This window comes from Crocuta crocuta, unplaced genomic scaffold (genome assembly GCF_008692635.1).
Source record: "Crocuta crocuta isolate KB4526 unplaced genomic scaffold, BGI_CrCroc_1.0 scaffold339, whole genome shotgun sequence".
Lineage (NCBI taxonomy): Eukaryota > Metazoa > Chordata > Mammalia > Carnivora > Hyaenidae > Crocuta > Crocuta crocuta.
In genome coordinates this window covers 5,515,628-5,535,922 of record NW_027530357.1, presented here as the reverse complement: position 1 = coordinate 5,535,922, position 20,295 = coordinate 5,515,628, and the positions used below count along the sequence as shown (strand labels likewise).

Sequence of the window (20,295 nt, the reverse complement as noted above, 5' to 3'; positions counted from 1 at the left end):
AAGTAGAATAGTATTTATCGACCACTGTTTGTTGTTCTCATTCATGCAGTTAAAATAATCACCAGCAGTCTCTTCTGAGAATCAGTTCTTCCTCTTTTCCAGAAATAAGTCAAGGAAGGCAGGGGGGAGAACAGGAGGATGGGTGGCAGGCAGGGAAAGGAAGGCAGCACAGTCCCGCTGGGGAAGAAGAGAATATGGCTTCCCCACAACCACCGGCAGAAGCACAGCAGCTGGTGAACACCCTTCTGCCATCAGTTCAGTTCAGAGCTGTATTGTCATTTAAAACAGAAGGCCAATGTCACAGAAGATGTGACAAAGGTCATATCCCTTTGTAAACAGAAAACATTCAGAAATTGGTATCCGAAGGAAAACCAAACCCACTGACAACTGTCCAAAACCATCTGTGCTTAAAAAAGAAAAAAAAAATGCCAGACGACTACTGTGCCAATCTTGAGATAATCAGAACTTCAAAGTTTCCTAAATAATCAAATTCAGTAAAGTAAACATCTTTAACATCCTTGCTTTGAATTTTGTGCTGTTAAGTTAAAAAAAATGAACTACCAATTCAATGACCCCTCAGGTTTGGTCACACTGCGGCACAATGCGATTGACACTCTTCATGCAGTAATCAGCGAGATGGCTACTGAACCACGACCCAGACAGAATGCAGAAGCCATACTTGGACTGGGTTCTGTTGAGGATGCATTCCTTCCAGACTCGATGGACCATATGATTGTGGAGTTTTGGAGGAATCTTCCCCGATCTCTTTGGACTGTGCATAGTTATCATCCCGCCGTCTTGGGAACCTAGGTGACTGACCGCACTCTGCGTACCTCCACTCTCCCCTGAAAAAGAAAGACAATCTGGAATGTGAAAATTATCTGAAAAGGTCTCCTAGTACCTAGACTGCAAGCTTATTTAATAGAAATACTCTGATTGTTGAAACTTGCATTATTTGTGTAGCTTTCTTCCTACCCCCTGGCAATAACACTATCTGTAACTATTAGCATAATTGTACACTGGCCCTTTGTACAGTTCCTTGTGTTCTCCATAAAACAGTTCACCACATCAACACTCATGCACCCCAAGGGCGCACCCATACAGACGCATTCCTGCTCTACAGATATTGGAGACGGCTTACTTGTGTAAGGGTTCAGACAGTAACATTAAAAATGTAAACATGGATAGATTGTTTTAAATTTTTAAATCCCCAATGTAACACATAAGTTTGAAGGAAGAACAAAACAGTAGAGGGAGCTTTATGCTCATTTAGCTTAACGGCCGTGCAACTGCACACAGCACCCTGGGTAGGAGAAAAGAACTTAATGGCACAAAGCTTTTAACAAGGTCAAATTTCAAATCTGTGTGTGGAACTGTTTGCCCTTATGCCTGACACTATTTATGAAAGCTTAGTGCTAAAGCACTGAAAGAGGTGGTCTCGACATTCTGTATCAGAGGACTGTTAAGTAGCTTTTTTATAATAATTCCACTTAGTTTTCCCAACTACAGTTGGTATGTAATCCATTTCTTTCTATTAGGTCCACTATGATTGCTGATAACACTGGTTGTTGGTTATGGGTATTTTACTACTTCTATCTCATATAAGACAAATACTGAAGTTGATTTTCAGTATTTAGATTCTGATTCAATTACTTTCATCTATCTGACTTTGTAAGTATATCATGGGTTTTATTCTCAATAGAACTATGATCAAAACATCTTGACCGAAATAATCAGTTTTAAGCACTCTAGAAATCTCTATCCTCATCTGAAAGATAAACAAACAACCTTATACCACAAATTAACAGTCCTGATATCAATGGAACACAACTGTTATAGAAGTTGAATTGTTAGGCTTAGCTCTATCTTAAAAAAACAAAAAACAAAAAACAAAAACCAGTGTCAAAAAGCTTACAATTCTAAGGAACTGAAGACTGCTTTGTCCCTATAAACGTATTATTATATTACAAAGGAGGTAAGTTAAAGGAGACAAGAAATTTGGTCTTTCATTACTGTCTTTCATCTTAAAAGTTTCCTGACTTGGTCTGTGGTACAAAATAATTCATTTCAATTTTATAATAGATTTTCAAATGCTTATTATAAAACTAGGAAAAGTGGAGAAACAAACAGAAATAGAACACACAGCTCTTTGCCCCCCAAACACCTTACCACTCAGCTAAAGAGACTGTATGTCCTGGGCAGCATAAGGGGGTAATTCATGAACAGAGGAGAGGGGTGGGGAAAATAAGGCACAGTCTTCTAACTAAAACTGAGTTCATGCTTTTCAGTAGCTTTTAATGATTTAACTTAAAAGTGGATGATACCTCAAAGGGAATTAAATGAGACTTGTATTCCATGCTGTCCAATACATACTGAATATTGTTTCTCAGAATTACCTCTATGAACAGAAGGTGCAAGCTGATGCACCGATCCACATGTGGCAGGGATGACCTCACCAAACCCAGCTGACCCTCCTTCCCCTGCTAATCTAAGGGATTCATGGCCATTTTAGAGGGAAGGGGATTCCATTTCATTCTATATACAGGAAAACTTGTCAACGTGCAACGCTCGTAACTACAGACATGACATGACCAGGCTGAGCAGAACCCTGGTGGAGCAGTAGGGGTCCTAAGCTACACTTCAACGTATCATGATTATTATCACAATATGAAAATTTAGACAAACTCATTTTACAAAGACCCAGTTGCTTTTAGTTAGTTGTTAGAGAGAGCGCAGGCCTTAGGGGATTTATTTACCCAGGACTTAACACAATGATACGCACACAGAGTCCAGGGGAGGGAATCTGGAGATCTACAGTGAGGAAGTCTATACTGAAAACCACCATAAACAAAACCTGGTGTCTCCGAATTGGGAAATTTGGAGTTTTGAACTGATAAGACGCCAGGACACCATGCACACAGCAGGCTTTCAATTTTATACTGAATATAGATTTCATTAAGTACCAGGAAAAAGAAAAACAACCAGATAAACAAACAAAAGCTGGGGCGCCTGGGTGGCTTAGTCGGTTAAGCGTCCGACTTTCGCTTGCGTCATGATCTCGCGGTTCGTGGGTTCGAGCCCCGCGTCGGGCTCTGTGCTGACTGCCAGCTTGGAGCCTGGAGCCTGTTTCAGTCTGTGACTCCCTCTCTCTCTGACCCTCCCCTGCTCACGCTGTCTCTCTCTCTCTCCTAGAAATAAATAAAAACATTTAAAACAAAACAACAAAAAAACAAACAAAAGCTGGTAACAACTTATGTAGTGCAAGTGTTTAAAATCCAAGCCTTGAGGTGAAACGTGATCAACTTTTCAAATTACTGCTAATTCTCGTCTTTATATTAATAGATCATCTCTATGATGGTTATTTAAAAAATTGTGAAAGCGTTTTTCTCATTTTTCTGTTTTTTTCTTTTTGAACAAACACCGAGCAAATCCTTTCACAAGGGGTCATCTAAATTCCCTGCTGCACCATGTTAGAGTCTGACGTCCTTTATTCACCGTGTTAGCAAGTGCATTGCTCCTAAAGACAGGCCGCCCATTTCTATGTCTCCCACATGGTTTCTGAGTAATTCCTTCTACATAACACAATCATGTGTGCTGGAGCTGGAGTTCTGAGTACTGCTTTCAGATCGCTTATGCCACCACCTATGTATGCTGCTCTGTTGCTTACGGAGCACTGGTGAGTATGTCAGCTAGTATGTGTAATAGCTCAATAAAGTACATGGTATTTAACAGGGAAGGAAATGGAGGTCCAAGACAAGTATGAGAACTGAGTCAGGCCAACTTATCTAGTAAAAGCTACACAGGCAGGTTTTTAAATTAGGTGCATTCAATCACAGTGTCTGTGTCCCTAATATGTTGCTTAGCCATGAACGTTTACTGAATACCATCCACATACCAAGCAGCATGCTAGAAACTCTGAAATACTGTCTTATCTCATCTCATGAAAATAACCACGGAAGTATATATCATGCTTGATAGTCTGTTTTCAGTTCACCACCCAAGACTTTATTAACTCTGATGCTTTTGCTAACGGGGCCCACATTAAAAAGCCTATAAATGATCTCACTTCAGTTCAAGTCTCCTGAGTACCCTTTTCTTACTGACTAGATTCCAATTAAAATGAAGTCAACTACAACAACCAAAAAGTTAATACAGAAAATATGCCACCCAACAAAGAAGGCAAAATGCTCCTAATTTGAACAATTTCTGAATTTTTCCATTAAGGAAATTCTTAAAATTTTCACATGTAATCAATACTTATCATTAATGTAGGCAGGTTACTGCCAGAACAAATTATTTTATTCAGAGCTCCTTGAAGCCAGTCTAACTTTATTTTTTTTTAATTTTATTTATCTATTTATTTATTTTTCTTTCATAGTTTATTGTCAAGTTGGTTTCCATATAATACCCAGTGCTCATCCCCACAAGTGCCCTCCTCCATGCCCATCTCCCCCCTTCCCTTTCCCCCCACCCCCATCAGCCCTCAGTTTGTTCTCAGCATTCAAGAGTCTCTCATGGTTTGCCTCCCTCCCTCCAACTGTTTTTCCCCTTCTCCCCCATGGTCCTCCATTCAGTTCCTCCTGATTCACCTATAAGTGAAAACATATGGTATCTGTCCTTCTCTGCTGCCAGTCTAACTTTAGAATATAATAAGGAAAGAACCAGCCTACACCTGCCCTCAGCTGGGGCAATGGTGAGCTGGGCACATGCTTCAGCCATTCTCAGTGTTTCCCACTGTTTAAGGAAAAAAAAGAGCAGCCTGCATCTTGTGCCCTGATTCTGTGTAGAGGGATAGGTGTGTGCCCCGAGCTTAGGAGAAACTACACTGTCCGACTGGAATGGAGACTAACACGGCACAATTAAAACTTTGAAGCTCCATTATTCTGTTTGTTGAAAATTTTCTTCTCCATTTTGCAAAAGTCCCACGTCATGTCACTTCCACCTACTCCACAAGGCATTTCCCAGCGTGAGTTTGCTCATTCGTTCGACGACAAGGGAGCGACGTGACCCTCTGTGCTGGCCTCCACCGAGGACCTGCCCAGGTTGCGCTCACCTGTCACGGCCTGTTCCGGAGAGGTGGGGGGGGTGAGAGGCAGCCCACAGTTACTCGGGTCCCTCACGCTGCCCAGCCCCTGCTGCCCGACGGTAACATGGCCTCCAGCACCGGCAACGCTCTGAGGAACCGGGATGTCGTTCTGAGAGATTAAAACAAACGCTGAAGGGTAAACCATCCGCACACCACCTGTGAGAGAGAGAGCACGGAGAGAGCCGGGCCTGAGAAAGCGTCCACACCAGGCTGTCAGCTCTACTGCTCTAGTGGCCAGAGTCAAGCTCAGTGATGAAAAGGAGATGCTCATGAGGCACACCATGAGGGACATGCTCCCCTCCTTCCTAAGCTACGAGCTGTTTAAACATGAGTTCCAACACTATGCAGATAGCATTTGGAATACAGGGACCACTGGTGCTTCGGGCAAGATAACTACTCAGCATTTACCACTGTGTCAAGAGAATAAAATAAGATGGGAAAATTATGGAGAGTATTTTTGATGAATCTCAATGATTATCTTTTTAAATTAAGAAAGGTGAAGAAGACAGAGTAAAGTTCTTCAGGCAAAATATTTTCTCTTACCAACAATTACTTCCACTGCTACAGGGAAATCATCATCATAGCCCAACTCCTCCTCTTCTTTCAATTCTTCTTTCTTTTTCAGCACCATTGGGTAGAAATACTGCCATTCCTCAATCAACTTACGGGTGGCTGGATCTGACATCTTGTAGGCCTGGCCTGTTAGCGTGCCATTTAAGCCATAAGGACTTACCAATACTAAGGCAGGGAGGAGAAACACATGTTACAAGTCAACTTAATAATTCCTACTTACCCGTAATGCTGCATATGCTAATTTAGGTTAAAGCATAACATCGTTGACTGGATATCATTTTTATTTCCTGACTCCTTTCAAAGTCTGATTTTTTAAAGTTGCACATTTTAGCACCTATTATATGCCTCTAAACTTGCATCAATTTTTTTAAGGAAATCAAATGGGAAGGTAAAAATATTATGAGACAGCTGTGTCAACACGTAATATATAAACTATCTATATATTAAAGCATATACACAACTGTTTGATAATAGCCTATGCAAAGTCTTTCATAACAAAAGAGAGCCATTTACTACAGACACCCCCAAAACTTGTCTAGAACTTGAACACTCTTCCCAGGGGTTCTGAGACTTCCTAAATATCTGAGGATTTTAAAAATAAAGAAAACTTGTAATAGTGAAAAAGTCTTAATGTATCAAGTCTGAAACATAATCCTTAGTTATAATTTTAGTTACGACTGTTCTGAAGGTCTGTTGATGAAACAACTTCAAATAAAATTTATTATACTCAATAAGTAGAGGACTCAAAGTCCCTCTATCTTTCTCTTTCGGTATTTGACCTGATGTTATTTTCACTGAGCTAGACACAAAAAAGTAGTTAACACGATGCTGTATATAACCCAGCCAGGTTGTAGCCATGGGGTGAGGCTAAGCTTCAAAACAACACTTTTCTGGGGATAAACTTATTCTTAATCCTAATTTCTAAAAAAATTTCAGCATTATCATACAATGACATGTTCTTTCTGTGGATGGCTTTTATTTTTTTTAAACAGCTAGTTGATAAAGTACATCCTTCAAGACAGAGATAGCTGTAGACATCCCATACTCCTTTCTGCTTCTGCTGTTCCTCACTGATCCAAAAGGGAGAAAAATATTCCAACCAACACAGTTAAACAGGGGCAATGTTTCCATATTAATACTTCAAGGAAATTCCACACCAGTGTGGTTAATTATGTTCACGATAATTATCTAAATGCCAATATCTGCCCTAAGAATGTATCTTCTCCCTACCAATCATGGGAAATAAGCAGGATAACATCCCATGAGAGTCTTCTATGACTCAAGACATCAGTAACACACTAGGAAGACTTAAAATAAGTGGCCTATGGAGACCTGATTATACTAATATCACCTTTCCCAACTTAGAAGGTTAGTTACCTTCCCTCATGACAAGAATTCCCTCTATTATCATAAATAAATGCTTCTATTTTCAGTGATAAAGTCTAGAATGAAGTTAGATGGTCGTCAACACCTTCACAGTCAAGAAAACACAATATTTAACTAATTCTGGTACTCCACAATATGCACATACTGTACAACTCTTACATGTACAGTTCAGGGACTGGGCTTTGAACTGTTGAGCAGTTCACATAGCAAAGATCCCAAATTAAATAATGATAAAGCATACAGTTTAAAATGTGTTACACAGTAATGGGGGTGGGGGGGGAAGGTAATAATTAGGACACAGCCAAATGAAGATTCAATGTTCTTTTTTACCTTAAAAAAAAAAAGGCTCAGTTATCTTTAGGGCAAGAACAGATGTTTTTATCAAATTAAATTAGAATCATTCGTAGGAAACTAAAAGGCAATCATAAATAATATGGAGGCTAAACACTCATGATAGGCTGTTAAGTCCATAAAATTATTTTAGTTAAATCCCTTAAAATGTCAGTGTTTTTAATAATTACCTTGTGTGATATACTGAGACCACAGCAGACATCTCTAGTAAATTAGACTGAACCAAAAAAAAATTTTCAGATGGTTCAATCTAATGTTATTACATTTAAATACTGTAACATTTATAAAGCTATTCACAGAAAATTCTGAATTCCAAAAACTAAATTAAAGATTTGGAATTCATGGTTAGAAAAAACAAACATGGAGTTATTTTGGTGATACTGAGGTGACTAGCTGAGAATTAATGAAAATATAAACGTTAAATTGTGTTACAACCAAAAAACTACAATCAATGAAGTCTTTAATTAAAAGAAAATAATAAAGATATTAACATCATTGAAGAAAAAATTTGAATTTGGATGAAATTTCAAAACCAGTAATTTAACACCACTTTTCTGTAAGTCACTGCATGCCTGAAACCATAGAACAAACAAAACAATGAAAACCTCTGCTTGATACAGTTTGTCAATTACTCACTGGATTCTATTTTTCAAATACTTATTGACCTTCTTTTGTTCTGAAGGAAATGCTCTACATTTTATTCCTTACTGCAACCTCACCTACGATCATGTGTATATGTGATAAGGTCCATTTAAGATAATATCTCATTCTGCAAATCTTACTGGGCAAGGTGACTATCCACTTGGTGGGGCAGAGGTAGACAACAAGGGCATCACCACTTACCCTGAAATGGAGCAGGTGAAGACTGAGCCATGTGTATGTGTTCCTCGTTGATCAAATAAATTGGCTGGTGTTGGGCAATCTCCACACTTGTGCACACATTACTTTCTCCATGAAGAAAGAATGTGAATGCGCAGGACAAATGCTCACTAAAAAAGAAACAATGAGAAATTTAACTCTACATTTTGGTAGGAAATGAGCGCTAGACACAGAATGGGATACAGCTTTGCTTTTATCAATCTCCCAGCAAAGCTTGCCTCTGTGGATATTAATAGCATATACTTCTAGTTGATTTGAACAAATAATGTAACAATGACTTGTTGATGAACTAAAGATACTATACAGTTACACTCCAATATGAAATTTGGAAAACTATGGTGCAGATTGCCCCCTGTTTCATTTGCATAAAATGTCCTATGCTGACTATAAACTCCGAAGGACAGAAAAAGAATCCTAACATTTTTCTTCCTTAACATTTTTCTATCTTTTGAACTGACTTTTAACAGATTCTAGGGACAATGATAAAATAGTTTTATTTATGTTTGGTATGACATAACATCAAATTTTATAAGCTTACAAACATTGAACATGTTTAAAACTGCTCATCTAAAAATAGCAATTAAGGACACAGTTGTATATAAATCCCCAGTACACAATTGCCAAGGTATGTCAAGTCTCTAAAAGGGCTGGTAATATTATACTTAATTTTTACAATTTACTTCTCATCACAAAATTTTATTAAAGCATTCCGCTTCTCCATTTTCCACACAATTAGCTAAAATTTGATAAAAATGATCTGTCTTGAGAAAAATAATTTCAAAATGACTACAGTAGCACATTCTTTCAAAGTTGTTAACTCTGGCCCTAAGCCAGTGATAATATCTCCATTTCTCAAGACAGCTCATAAGAACACTTGCCTGATGAACCAAAGTCACTGTAGGCCAGGGAGCCATCGTTTAAATAATCACCTCCAAGATGTCCTTCTTCTCAAAATCTCTCTAAAATACTATAAACTGTATTTTGAGTACCATTCAAAACATTACACATTTTGCTTGGATATAAAATTATAACGCTTTAAAAACGGTAACAGTTTCATTCCATCACACAGTGAAGTATATATATTCTTCCTTGACAAGTGCGTTGAGATAACCTGAAAAAATTTTGTGTTTTACTAGAACGCAAAGTTTTCGTCAGTAGGAAACATCTAATCTTGAGAGTAACTAAAATTTTGTAAGAATTTTGAAAACTTTAAACATCCTCTTGACACACACTTTTAGGTTTCAAGTTCACAAGGAGGAAATGATACATACAATTTAAACGTTCACAGGCAGAAGACAGTATCAACTATAAAAATGTATGGTCCTTTATTTATGGAAATGACCTTAGAAACAGATCCTCCTCAACACACAACATTATGCCTGGCACATCAGAACCAAAATACAGGCTTACTGCTTCTAGACTGGTTGGTATTCCATCTATAAACTTCAGTGAGGGGTCCATCATGCCTACTGTCCTGTGTAGTTCAGTAGTGTATTTATTTATAAGACCGCCGTTTAGAGTTACAGATACTGGGTGCAGCACAGATACTATGTGCTCTGTTCTACTGATTCCCAACTGTGCATGAGAAGAAATGCAACCAACATTCATAAAATAAAGCCAGACACTAATACAGAAACAAATAAAAACAAAACAATATACCATAGGAAGGCTAAGATGTACTGATTTTTCCAATAGGGAAGATCTGAGTGCTTCAAGAAAACAAGAACAAGTGAAAACAGGATTTCAGTAGTAGAGTGAAAAGAAAATGAGAGAGGGCATAAGGCAAGGAGTAGATATTGTCAAGAACAGCATGTGGTTTGGAAATTCCAAAAGGGGGAATGATGAGACATGATGGGAAGGAGTTTCAAAAAGAAGTCAGAGGTCACACCTTGAGACAACCACTAAGTTAACTTCACCTTTCTGATCAGTTTCCTCATACTTAAAATCAGCTGTGAGAGCAAATTGCTGACCCCTCATGGGTTCCGATTCAGGAGGTCCAGGGTAGGCCCCAAGAATCAGCATTCCCGAGTGATGCTGCTGCCACTCCCAGCCCAAGGACCAGACTTTGAAAACCAGCGAACTTGATGATACCTACATCTCTCTCCAGCTATACAGTTCTGGTTTTTCTAAGAATACATGACACAGAAGGGTAGGAATGACAACAGTGACATTAGAAAGTAGAATCCCCCTTTGACCTAGCAATACCACTTCTAAGACTTTATTCCATAGATAAAACTATTGTACAATTAATGACTACAAAGCATTGCTTGTGATAAATACTGAAAACAGCAGAGATGCCCATCAGTAAAGAAATGGTTAGCTAAACTGATCTACGATTCAGCCCTACAAAGTAATACCGTGCAACCACTTAAAAGAAAATGATCATACTGATATGTGGAAACCTCCAACCTAAAGTCATAAATATGAGGGGGAAAACCAAGGTACAAAAACACTGTGACTAATATAGTCCCATTTGTATAAAAATGGGCACGGGTCAGGGGAATATATGCACACACAATTTGCTTACACTGGCATAAAATTTCTCTGTAAGGATACACTTTAAAACCCTAATAATCCCGGATGCCTTTGGGGAATGACACGGCATGACTGAGGGAGAAAAAGAATTCACAATTCTTATTCTTCTATGCTTTTGAATGTGGGGCCATATGTCACACAGAGAGTAATGGAGGTAAGATCTGAAGGAGGCCCCTGCCTCCTGTCCTTGTGCAGTGTGCGTGCTGGCCCAACTAGAGGGATGCACTAGAGGAATCCATGGTGTTTCATCTTGTCATATTTGGCTCTTAGTTGAAGCCTGCTGAGATCATCTTTGATTCTGATTCTGTTATCTGACGTACTGGCTATTTGATCAGCAAGCCATCAATATCTTTATCCATGTCATCGCTAAAAATGGTGAAAAAGACTGCAATGAGAATAGAATCCTGTGTCATTTTATCAGATAACTCCCAAATTACAGATGCACTGGAGTGCTGCCACCCATTCACTATTTCTTGTCTACAAAGGATACTCTGAAAGATTATGTCAAATCTCTGGATAAAATACAGATACATAACGACTGTCCTATTTCTCTGATCTAGACATTTGTCTAAAAGGAAAATTCAGGTAGTCTGATACAAAAGCCAACCCTCCTCATTTTACAAATGAGAAAATAGGGCTTAAAAGTCTGGCTTGCTAGTGCCATTCTTAGAGGCACCACTGGAATTTGACTTGAAATTTAATGTTCTTTCCTGGAGCCAGCTTGTCTGTAAATGTAAAGGGTATACCCCCATCAACTTTTACTTTTACTTAACCAGAAGGAGATCAGATATGTGAATAAACACTGCAAACAAAGAACTCTACAAAAACAATTATAGATATATTGTGTTAGACAGTGTTATTTTAGAGTTAGGACGTAAAACTCATTAAAAGCACCATAACCTGTTTCTGCTTCTTCTCACCCATCACCTACTTTTAACCTAAACCATTACTCACTCAATTTCATCTATTTCATATACTCTCATCATGTGTAAATTGAAAAGTGTTTTAGAGGTGATCAACTCAATGCCTTTCTAATTCAGGGAGAAGACTATGGCCCAAAGTCAGACTGGATTAGAGCACAGCTGGGTAAGAGTTCATTCCCCCTTTCTTAACGTAGTGTTCATAGTACATTCATGACATTCAACTTCCAATCAATGCTACATTCACCGGCACAGAATGTAATTACTCGTCAGTGTGATCACACAAGGTGTAACTTACACTCACCCCCGTATCATTTCTACTAACCCCCAATGCTGCAGACTACAAGGTACTATTACATGAACACAGAGTACCAGAAACACTGTAACTTGCCTTAGTCACACTGAAGTTGGAGCCTCACCCTGTTCTCTTAGGGCACACCACTGAACACAAAATCTAAGCCTTCTCAACTCCCATTTATTTTCCATTCTTTATTCAGTAAATCAGGTCTGATTCAATCAATTCTTTATTTAATCTCTATTATGCCTTAAACATGCCTGTAGTTACACTTATCTCACTCTTGCCCAGAGTCCCAGAGGACTACATATTTCCTTTTGTTGGTAAACGTACTCCCGTACTCATCCTCTTTCCCATTCTTGAACAGTCTATATTTATTCCTCACTTGCTCCAGGTTCCTAAGCCATTAGACACCTTCTCTTGATCCAAGTTACTCTTTTAGGGGTACTGTCCTATTTACTCTCCCTGTTCACTAATATCAAATAATCAACAGGTAAAATGGTCAGAATAATAGTAGTATGAGTAGTAATACCACTAAATTATCTATAAATAAATAGATTTTGTGCTATACAAGAAATAAAGTACTAAGAAAATAATGGAGGGGTGCTATTTTAGAAAGGGATGGGTCAGGGAGGAGCTTCTCTGAAAAAAAGGAGAGCATTTAAACAGGCTTGATTTTTGAGTGCCAGGTGGCTCATTTAGTTGAGCATCCGACTCTTGGGTTTCGGCTGAGGTCATGATCTTATTAAGAAAACCGAAAAACCCAAACCCCACTAAAAACATATAAACTTGAATATATATGTTGACTTTCCAAAAATAATCTATTCCTTTTCCAAGAACACATGTAAGATATAAAAAAATGGACTAAATGGACATAAGACAAATCCTAAATTTCAAGGATCATATATCATACCAACTATATCTTCTTTAATCGTAGTGCAATTTAGTTAGAAATCAGTTTGGAAACTCAAGCATGTGTTCCCTAAATAAATCATGGGTTACAAAGGAAATCACAATGGAAATCACAAAATATTTAAAACCGAACGACAATGAAAATAATACATGTCAACATCCACGAGACAAAGTGCATAGAGAGTAATTTATATCCTTATATGCCTGTAAGAAAATCTTAAAATGAGATAAGCATTCAAATCAAGGAGCTGAGGGAAGGGCCAAAACGCTCAGTGAAAACAGATGAAAATAATGACAGAAACATTTATGAATAAAATAGGGGGGAAAGGTGATCAATAGAAAGTATTAACAAGAAACTTGTTCTTTCTTTGCACAAAGGGCTGGGAAACAAACTACTAGGCCGGCTACCCCGAGGGAAGCGAGTGGGGAGGATGCCTGTGCAGGGGAGGGGCCGGAGGAGGAAGTGACCACAGAGAGAGGAAGGATGTTTCAGTGATAAAGATAATATACGTAACTTTATGTCAATAAATCTGAAACACATGAAATGGATAATTTTCTATAGAAACAGAAGCTGTAAACATTTTTTTGAGAAGAATAAGAAATTCACCCACCCAATTCAACACCGGCTTAGAAGGTTTTATAAAACTTTGAAGGAACAATCAGTCTTTCTATTCAGAGTGTTTCAACAAATGATAATTAAAATAAAGCCTCCCAAATCTTTCCTTTAGGCCTATAAAGCTTTGACAGTAAAACCAGATAAAATTAGTTACAAAATAAGAAAGTCACATGTAACAATTTCACTCAAGAACAGACACAAAACTACTAAATTAAATAATAATAAATTGAATTGAGAAGTGATCCAGAGATCTACAATATCGCCAAGTGGGGTTTATGTTGGGATAAAGGGATGGATTAACATCAGCAATCTGTAAGCGTAATACAGTACATTAACAGATGAAGGGAAAAAAATCAAAGAATCCATCTCAACACAGAGAAAAAAGCATATATTAAAATTTTAAAAATCTAATAATCATATTTATAAAATAAACTCTTAGCAAACTGGGAGTTGAAAGGTACTATCTAACTTAAATAGACAAAGCAATCATGTTGCTTAATGCTAAAACTTTAGAAAAATACTCAATAAAATAAAAATTTAAAAAGAGCAAGACAAGGGTATCTCCCCTTACATGCAACACTGCACTGGATGTCCAAGTCAATGCAATAAGAGAAAGAAGTATAAAGATCAGAAAGGAAGAGGTAACAATACCTTTGCAGATAATGTAACTGTCAGATTTTTTTCAATGTAGACTACAGATAGATAAACAGAAGTCAACAACACAGTTCTTAAGGTTGGTAGACCTAAGATCAACAATAGCTGTGTTCTTATATGTCATTTACAAAATATAATTGAAAAAAAAAATACTGCTGGGGCGCCTGGGTGGCTTAGTCGGTTAAGCGGCCGACTTTCGCTTAGGTCATGATCTTGCGGTTCGTGGGTTTGAGCCCCGCGTCCGGCTCTGTGCTGACTGCCAGCTCAGAGCCTGGAGCCTGTTTCAGATTCTGTGACTCCCTCTCTCTCTGACCCTCCCCTGCTCACGCTGTCTCTCTCTCCTAGAAATAAATAAAACATTAAAAATCTTTTTAAATGTTTTAAAAAATGTTTTAAAACATTTAAAAAAAAAAAAGAAAAAAAATTACTAAATAGCAATGAAACCCAGAAGGTACTAAGAAAATATATTAATAAAAGAAATGTTAGGCTTCTATGGAAAAATTTACAGAACATTCAGTTTGAAGATTATAATAGACATAAACTCTTGGGGCGCCTGAGTGACTCAGTCGGTTAAGTGTCCAACTTTAGCTCAGGTCATGATCTCATGGTTCGCGGGTTTGAGCCCCACGTCAGGCTCTGTGCTACATTTGATCTTAGCCAAAAGGCCAAGAAGCGATGTCGGGCTCTGTGCTGACAGCTCAGACCCTGGAGCCTGCTTCATATTCTGTGTCTCCCTCTCTCTCCCTCAAAAATAAATGTTAAAATTTTTTTTTAAAAGATAGAAACTCTTTTAAAAGACAAATCATATACCTAGATATGATACCAGTATCATAAAGATTACAATTCCCCCCAAATTGATCAATAATTCAATGCAATTCCAACCAATCTGATTCTCAAATGTATACAGAAGAACAAAGGGTCAAGAATAGCCAATGCAATTCTGAAAACAAACAAAGCAACAGACTTAACTTAGCAGTATCAAGATTTACTACTAAACCACAGTAATAACAGGGTAGTAATGACTCAAGAAGAAGGATCAATTAAATGGAACAGGGAACTCAGAAGCCCATCCTCCAAGGACTCCTCATCTCACAAAGTGTAAAAGCCAGGAACACGGCCCCAGTTACCTTTCTGAGCAAACAGTCTACTGCTCCCTTCCATTCTCTCTCCCCATTCCAGCCCAATAAAACCTCTTGCTGTTCCTCAAACAAGCCCATCACATTTCCTCCTCTCGACCATTGAACATTACTGTTTCTTCTATCTGGAACTCTCTTGCTCCCAGCTATCAACAGGCTCTCTCCCTCACTTCCTACAAGTTTTGCTTAATCCCATCTCCCCAGCAAGGCTTATCCTCACCATATAATTTAAAGGTACAACTGCCCATAGCTCTCCTGCCCCCTGCCCCCTAGAGCACTCAGCACTTTCCCACATTACCTCTGATACAAGGCTGAGAAGCACTGTGATCTAAAAACAGCCTTGTCAACTGTAATGCTCCCTCTGTTACATTCTTACTACAGATATCGGGAAGGAAATGACATATGGCAGTAGACAGGAGGGAACGAGGAAGAGAGAAAAAAAATAAAAGAAAAGGAGTGGGAAGAAATGGGAAGAAGAAAGAAAGGATAAAAAAAGGGAGAGGAGGAGGAGGAAGGAGGGGAAGAAGAGGAGGAGAAGGTCGTGGGTAGGAAGAGGGCTTTCTGGAGTCTATGATGGTAATATGTACTTTTATTATGCAATTTTGCCTCAGAGGTTTGAATGAGTTTTCTTTTTAAAAATCACATTGAAGGGCACCTGGGTGGCTCAGTCAGTTAAGTGCCCAACTGGCTCAGGTCATGATCTCACCGTCCATAGGTCTGAGCCCTGCACTGGGCTCTCTGCTAACCGAGTAGGGCCTGCTTCAGATCCTCTGTCCCCTTCTCTCTGCCCCACCCCTGCTCACTGTCTCTCTAAATAAATAAATAAACTTAAAAAAAAATATATCACATTCAAGATTATAATTACACTTTTGGAAAACGTTCATATTATGGACTTCATATGGGGTCTGTTCTATAGCTTTAGCATTTGCCACTTGTCTTATTTAAAAAAAATCAACAGGTGAGAATTTTGAGTAAGAGCATAATAAATGCTAGACTAATTGTTTTATGACTAATAAACAACTAGGCTTGTATTATACCTGTGTAAGTGATTCACAAGAATGTCATTGTAAGTGTCCGATAGAAACACTTCTGATGAGATAAAGAATACTATTGCAATTTATTAAACTATTTTCAAGATGTAAAATTAATTCCTACTTTAAATATGTAACATGATTTAGGGAGGCTAATTAAAGCTTAAAGGCCTTTTAAACTTCCTCTCCCCCATCTCCTTTTTTCTCTCCTCTTCCCTCTTTGTTCCTCTTTTTTATCCCTTCCTCCTTTCCTCTCCTTCCTCCATCTCTCCTCATGATTCTAATTTTATTCTTTCTTTCTCTCCCCTTTTTCTCCCCCCTCCCCACCAAGTGCTTTATTGTATTTCACCTATGCTGCAAGTATATCTCCAAATATTTCACCAGGTATCTGTAACTCCTTATTCTAAATTTCAAAGACCTATTTCTTTCAGATAAAACTAAGGAAGAAACCACCAAAAAAGTCTTGTTTCAAAGTAACAAGGGCAATATCTGTAACCATTCAAAGCAACTAACTCTCACCTCACCCTGGAGCTTCTCTAGACCTCAGTTTTAGAAAACATATTTACATTTCTCTAGACTAGGAATCATCCACCCACCCACCCACCGGCCTATCCATCCATTCATCCACTCATCCCCCCAGCCACCTATCCATCCGTGTGTGTGTGTGTGTGTGTATACACACACACACACACACACACACACACATTTCTGGAGAAATCTCTTCTACTGTTTAAATGTTAAATAGCTAAACGTAGCATGAACAGATTTCCTCCTGGCAGTCAGTGCAAGGAGAGCATTAACAAGAATGTTCCGTGTCAGCACTGGTGTACACACACCCCCATGAGCCACCCCCTCTAGCCTCTGCCAACCAGTCTGCTTCAGGGCTGGGCACTTCTGACCGCACACGCCGTGCTGCTTCCTATGTTGGTGTCTGTGCTCTTCTTTTGTCTAGAATAAACCTTCCTTATCCTTCATGTAACTCCTACTTACCTTCTCCCAGAAGTCCTCTTTAAAGTGCCAGAGCAGGCCAAATGCCCCACATGCCTCTGTGTGTATCTCAGTCAAAGCATTTTCGCTTGGTTAAGTTTTACATCTAGTCCATCTGACTAAATTTTGTGCGGGCAGAAGTTACATTTTAGCTATCATTTTGGACCCTTCACATGGTATTTGGCATGGGCACATGCTGCATTAATGATTAGTGGAGTTTGTGATATTTCACATCTTTCCTCCAAAATATTTTGGCATTTTTACCAGGTGACTCAGAAATAAGCCTGGACTCGTGAGTTGAAAGACAGGGAAGACAGGAGTGATGGCTATGACACTCCAGCCAGGAATACATTAGGTGACACCCTCCCATGGCCTTGAGAATTTCTGATGAGCTTTCTAACCATTTTTCTGCAGGAAGCCTGCTCAGGGCATATCACTAATGGCTGTGGAGTATAATATAGTGAGTCTCTTTGGGACCCAAGGTAGTTTATACTCTCCGGACTAGAAAAGAGACTAGCACAAAATAAATAAGGACTAGACATACAGGTCAATTCTGTAAATGCCACTGAAGAATTCTGTTCCTTTACTCCATTATCCATCCTAAGTACTATGGCCAAATCAATCCTCCCAAAACACATTTGTAATAAAAATCGATACTGCTTAATCCCATGTTATAGTCCTCCACTGCCCAGAGGAAAAATCTACACCCCTCTGCCCTCTGTCCAGGCTTTCCTTATTCTAGAGCGACCCACTTTTTAAGTAGAATTTAAAAAACCCTATTTCCACGAACAAACTCTCAGTGACAGCCCATCTGGCATGGTTAATGCTCTGTGCATCTCTCACATGCATTCCTACACCTCCACATAGTTTCCCACTCCTCCATTCTCCTTCAATCTCATTTCTCAAAGTCCAACATCACTTCTACTTCCTCTACAGAGCCTTCTCATGTGAGCTCTTTCCATAGAGACCTCTTCCTGCTACCAAGAGTACTCACCTCATTTGGCACCCATGCTAACAGAGGAACTTATCTAATCAACAAACATTTACTAAGCACATCTGTCTGTCTTGTGCAAGACACTCTGCTAGATTTAGGAATATGGAAATAAGCAAGGCCAGAATCAGGCCTTGGGTATATTACAGTTTCCTAAGCAAAGTACTTAAAAACATTAGAAGCAGCAAAAATGTTAACATAAAATTATTATACTGGCCTGCGTACATAGCAAGAGCCCAAAGATGTCAAAAGGTGTAGCAATATGAAGATGGAGAAATTCTGGCAGGATATCTCAGTCAAATTTTTATACTTTAATATTAAATTTAAAAAATCTTTCATCATATAATTATAACATCTTACATGGGTTTGTATCCTATGCAATCTTAAAGAATTATTGGTTTATAAAAGAATGACATGAGCCCGTGGGAATGAGGGGAGGTCTAGAAAAAAAAAGTTTTCCTACTATTTATAAAACATCATGTATTCTATCGTACTGTTACAATTGGGTTAAATTCTCTATTCTAAGAGGTCCAAAAAGTAAAACTAAAACTACATTCCAATAAGAAAAGAAATGTGGTCGCACTCTATCTTTCCAACATCATCTTTCACTACATTAATTTGTATGTGCAAGGCTCCCAGTGTCCCATTCGTTTCCTTCCTGGGACCTGTCATAATCTGCAGTTACCTATTTTGATGGTCCCCTCCCACCATAACAAAAGCTCCCTAAGGCCTCTGTATTCCAGGAACCTAGCGCAGCTCATGACACACAACACTTAATAGTCACTGAATGAATGAATGCAGTTTTAGTCATAACAATTAAGTTACTTTTCTTCAGAAAGTTCCATATTGAGAAGAACAAGCTGATGCACACAGAGAATATTTTTAAAGTGGGGGGGAAATTTAATTATTAATAGAAGGAGGCAGTGTATAATTTCCAGTGACAGGGAAAAAAGTAACTTTTTAAAAAGTTTATTTATGAGAAAGAGAGAAAGAGAGGACCCCAAGCAGGCTGTACAATGTCAGCAAGGATCCTGAAGCGGGGCTTGAACACACAAGCTGGGAGATCATGACCTGATCTGGAATGGAGCCACCCAGGTACCCCCAAAGAGGCAACTTTTAAAAGTGTTCACTTGGGAAACACAAGGGCTTGGTGGGGGCTGCAACTCTGTAGCTGGGAAAGGACCTGCATAAATGCAAAAGAAGAAGGACTTAATATTCCAGATCATTTTATTCTCTTACAATATTCTAAATCTTAAAAAAACAAAAGATTTTTTTTTTTTACTTCTTACATGGAGTTTTCAGAATGCAAGTATTACATGTGCTTTCAAAATGCACTATGAATATTAATAAACTGTTCTTTTCATGGTGTAAAAGTGTTTTGATAACAGATTCACAATGCAGAACGCATTTAGATAATTCTATCTAAATGCTTTCTGTGTTATGAACTTATCTTAAAATTTTCCAAGCTGTCATTAACCAAATCTCTTGCCAGAAATAATTTGCCTCACTCTATAGATCCTCATTTGGGAATATTTTGCTAATGTTACTTTATCATTTCCTTTCCTTAAAAATATACTGTTTACTTTGGCAGCCTCCACAAAGACCGTGTTGAGATCCCCGCTCACTAGCATACTGACCTTTCTCTTATTGGACAAGCCTTAACTTTCTTCCTTTTTAAAAGAGGGTGGCATTATAACATTCAAATAACAAGACAATTACATTATTTCATAATACTCTGAGATGCTTTCACTATTTCATATATCTTCCCTTTAAATTATAAGTTAAATCTGATACAAAGGCAATGAAAATGTCCAGGAAAGTTAATGGCATATAATTTGTTTTTAAATGAGAGACACACTTGTATTATAACTGTCCAATTACCATTACAATTTTATGAAATCACCCTTCTAAAAGGAAGAGTTACCAAGTAAATTATTACAATA

General features: G+C 38.4%; 1 protein-coding gene across 1 annotated transcript in view; it reads right to left on the bottom strand.

Moving 5' to 3' along the window:
* The window catches only part of MED13L (mediator complex subunit 13L), a 293,183-nt gene that overhangs the window by 51,610 nt on the left and 221,278 nt on the right, over positions 1 to 20,295 (bottom strand). Inside the window, exons 6-9 of the mRNA XM_077766051.1 lie at positions 8,240 to 8,385; positions 5,630 to 5,824; positions 5,054 to 5,242; positions 680 to 845 (exon numbers count right to left, since the gene is read on the bottom strand). Coding sequence (XP_077622177.1) covers positions 680 to 845; positions 5,054 to 5,242; positions 5,630 to 5,824; positions 8,240 to 8,385 — 696 coding nt within the window. The remainder of the gene's footprint in view (positions 1 to 679; positions 846 to 5,053; positions 5,243 to 5,629; positions 5,825 to 8,239; positions 8,386 to 20,295) is intronic.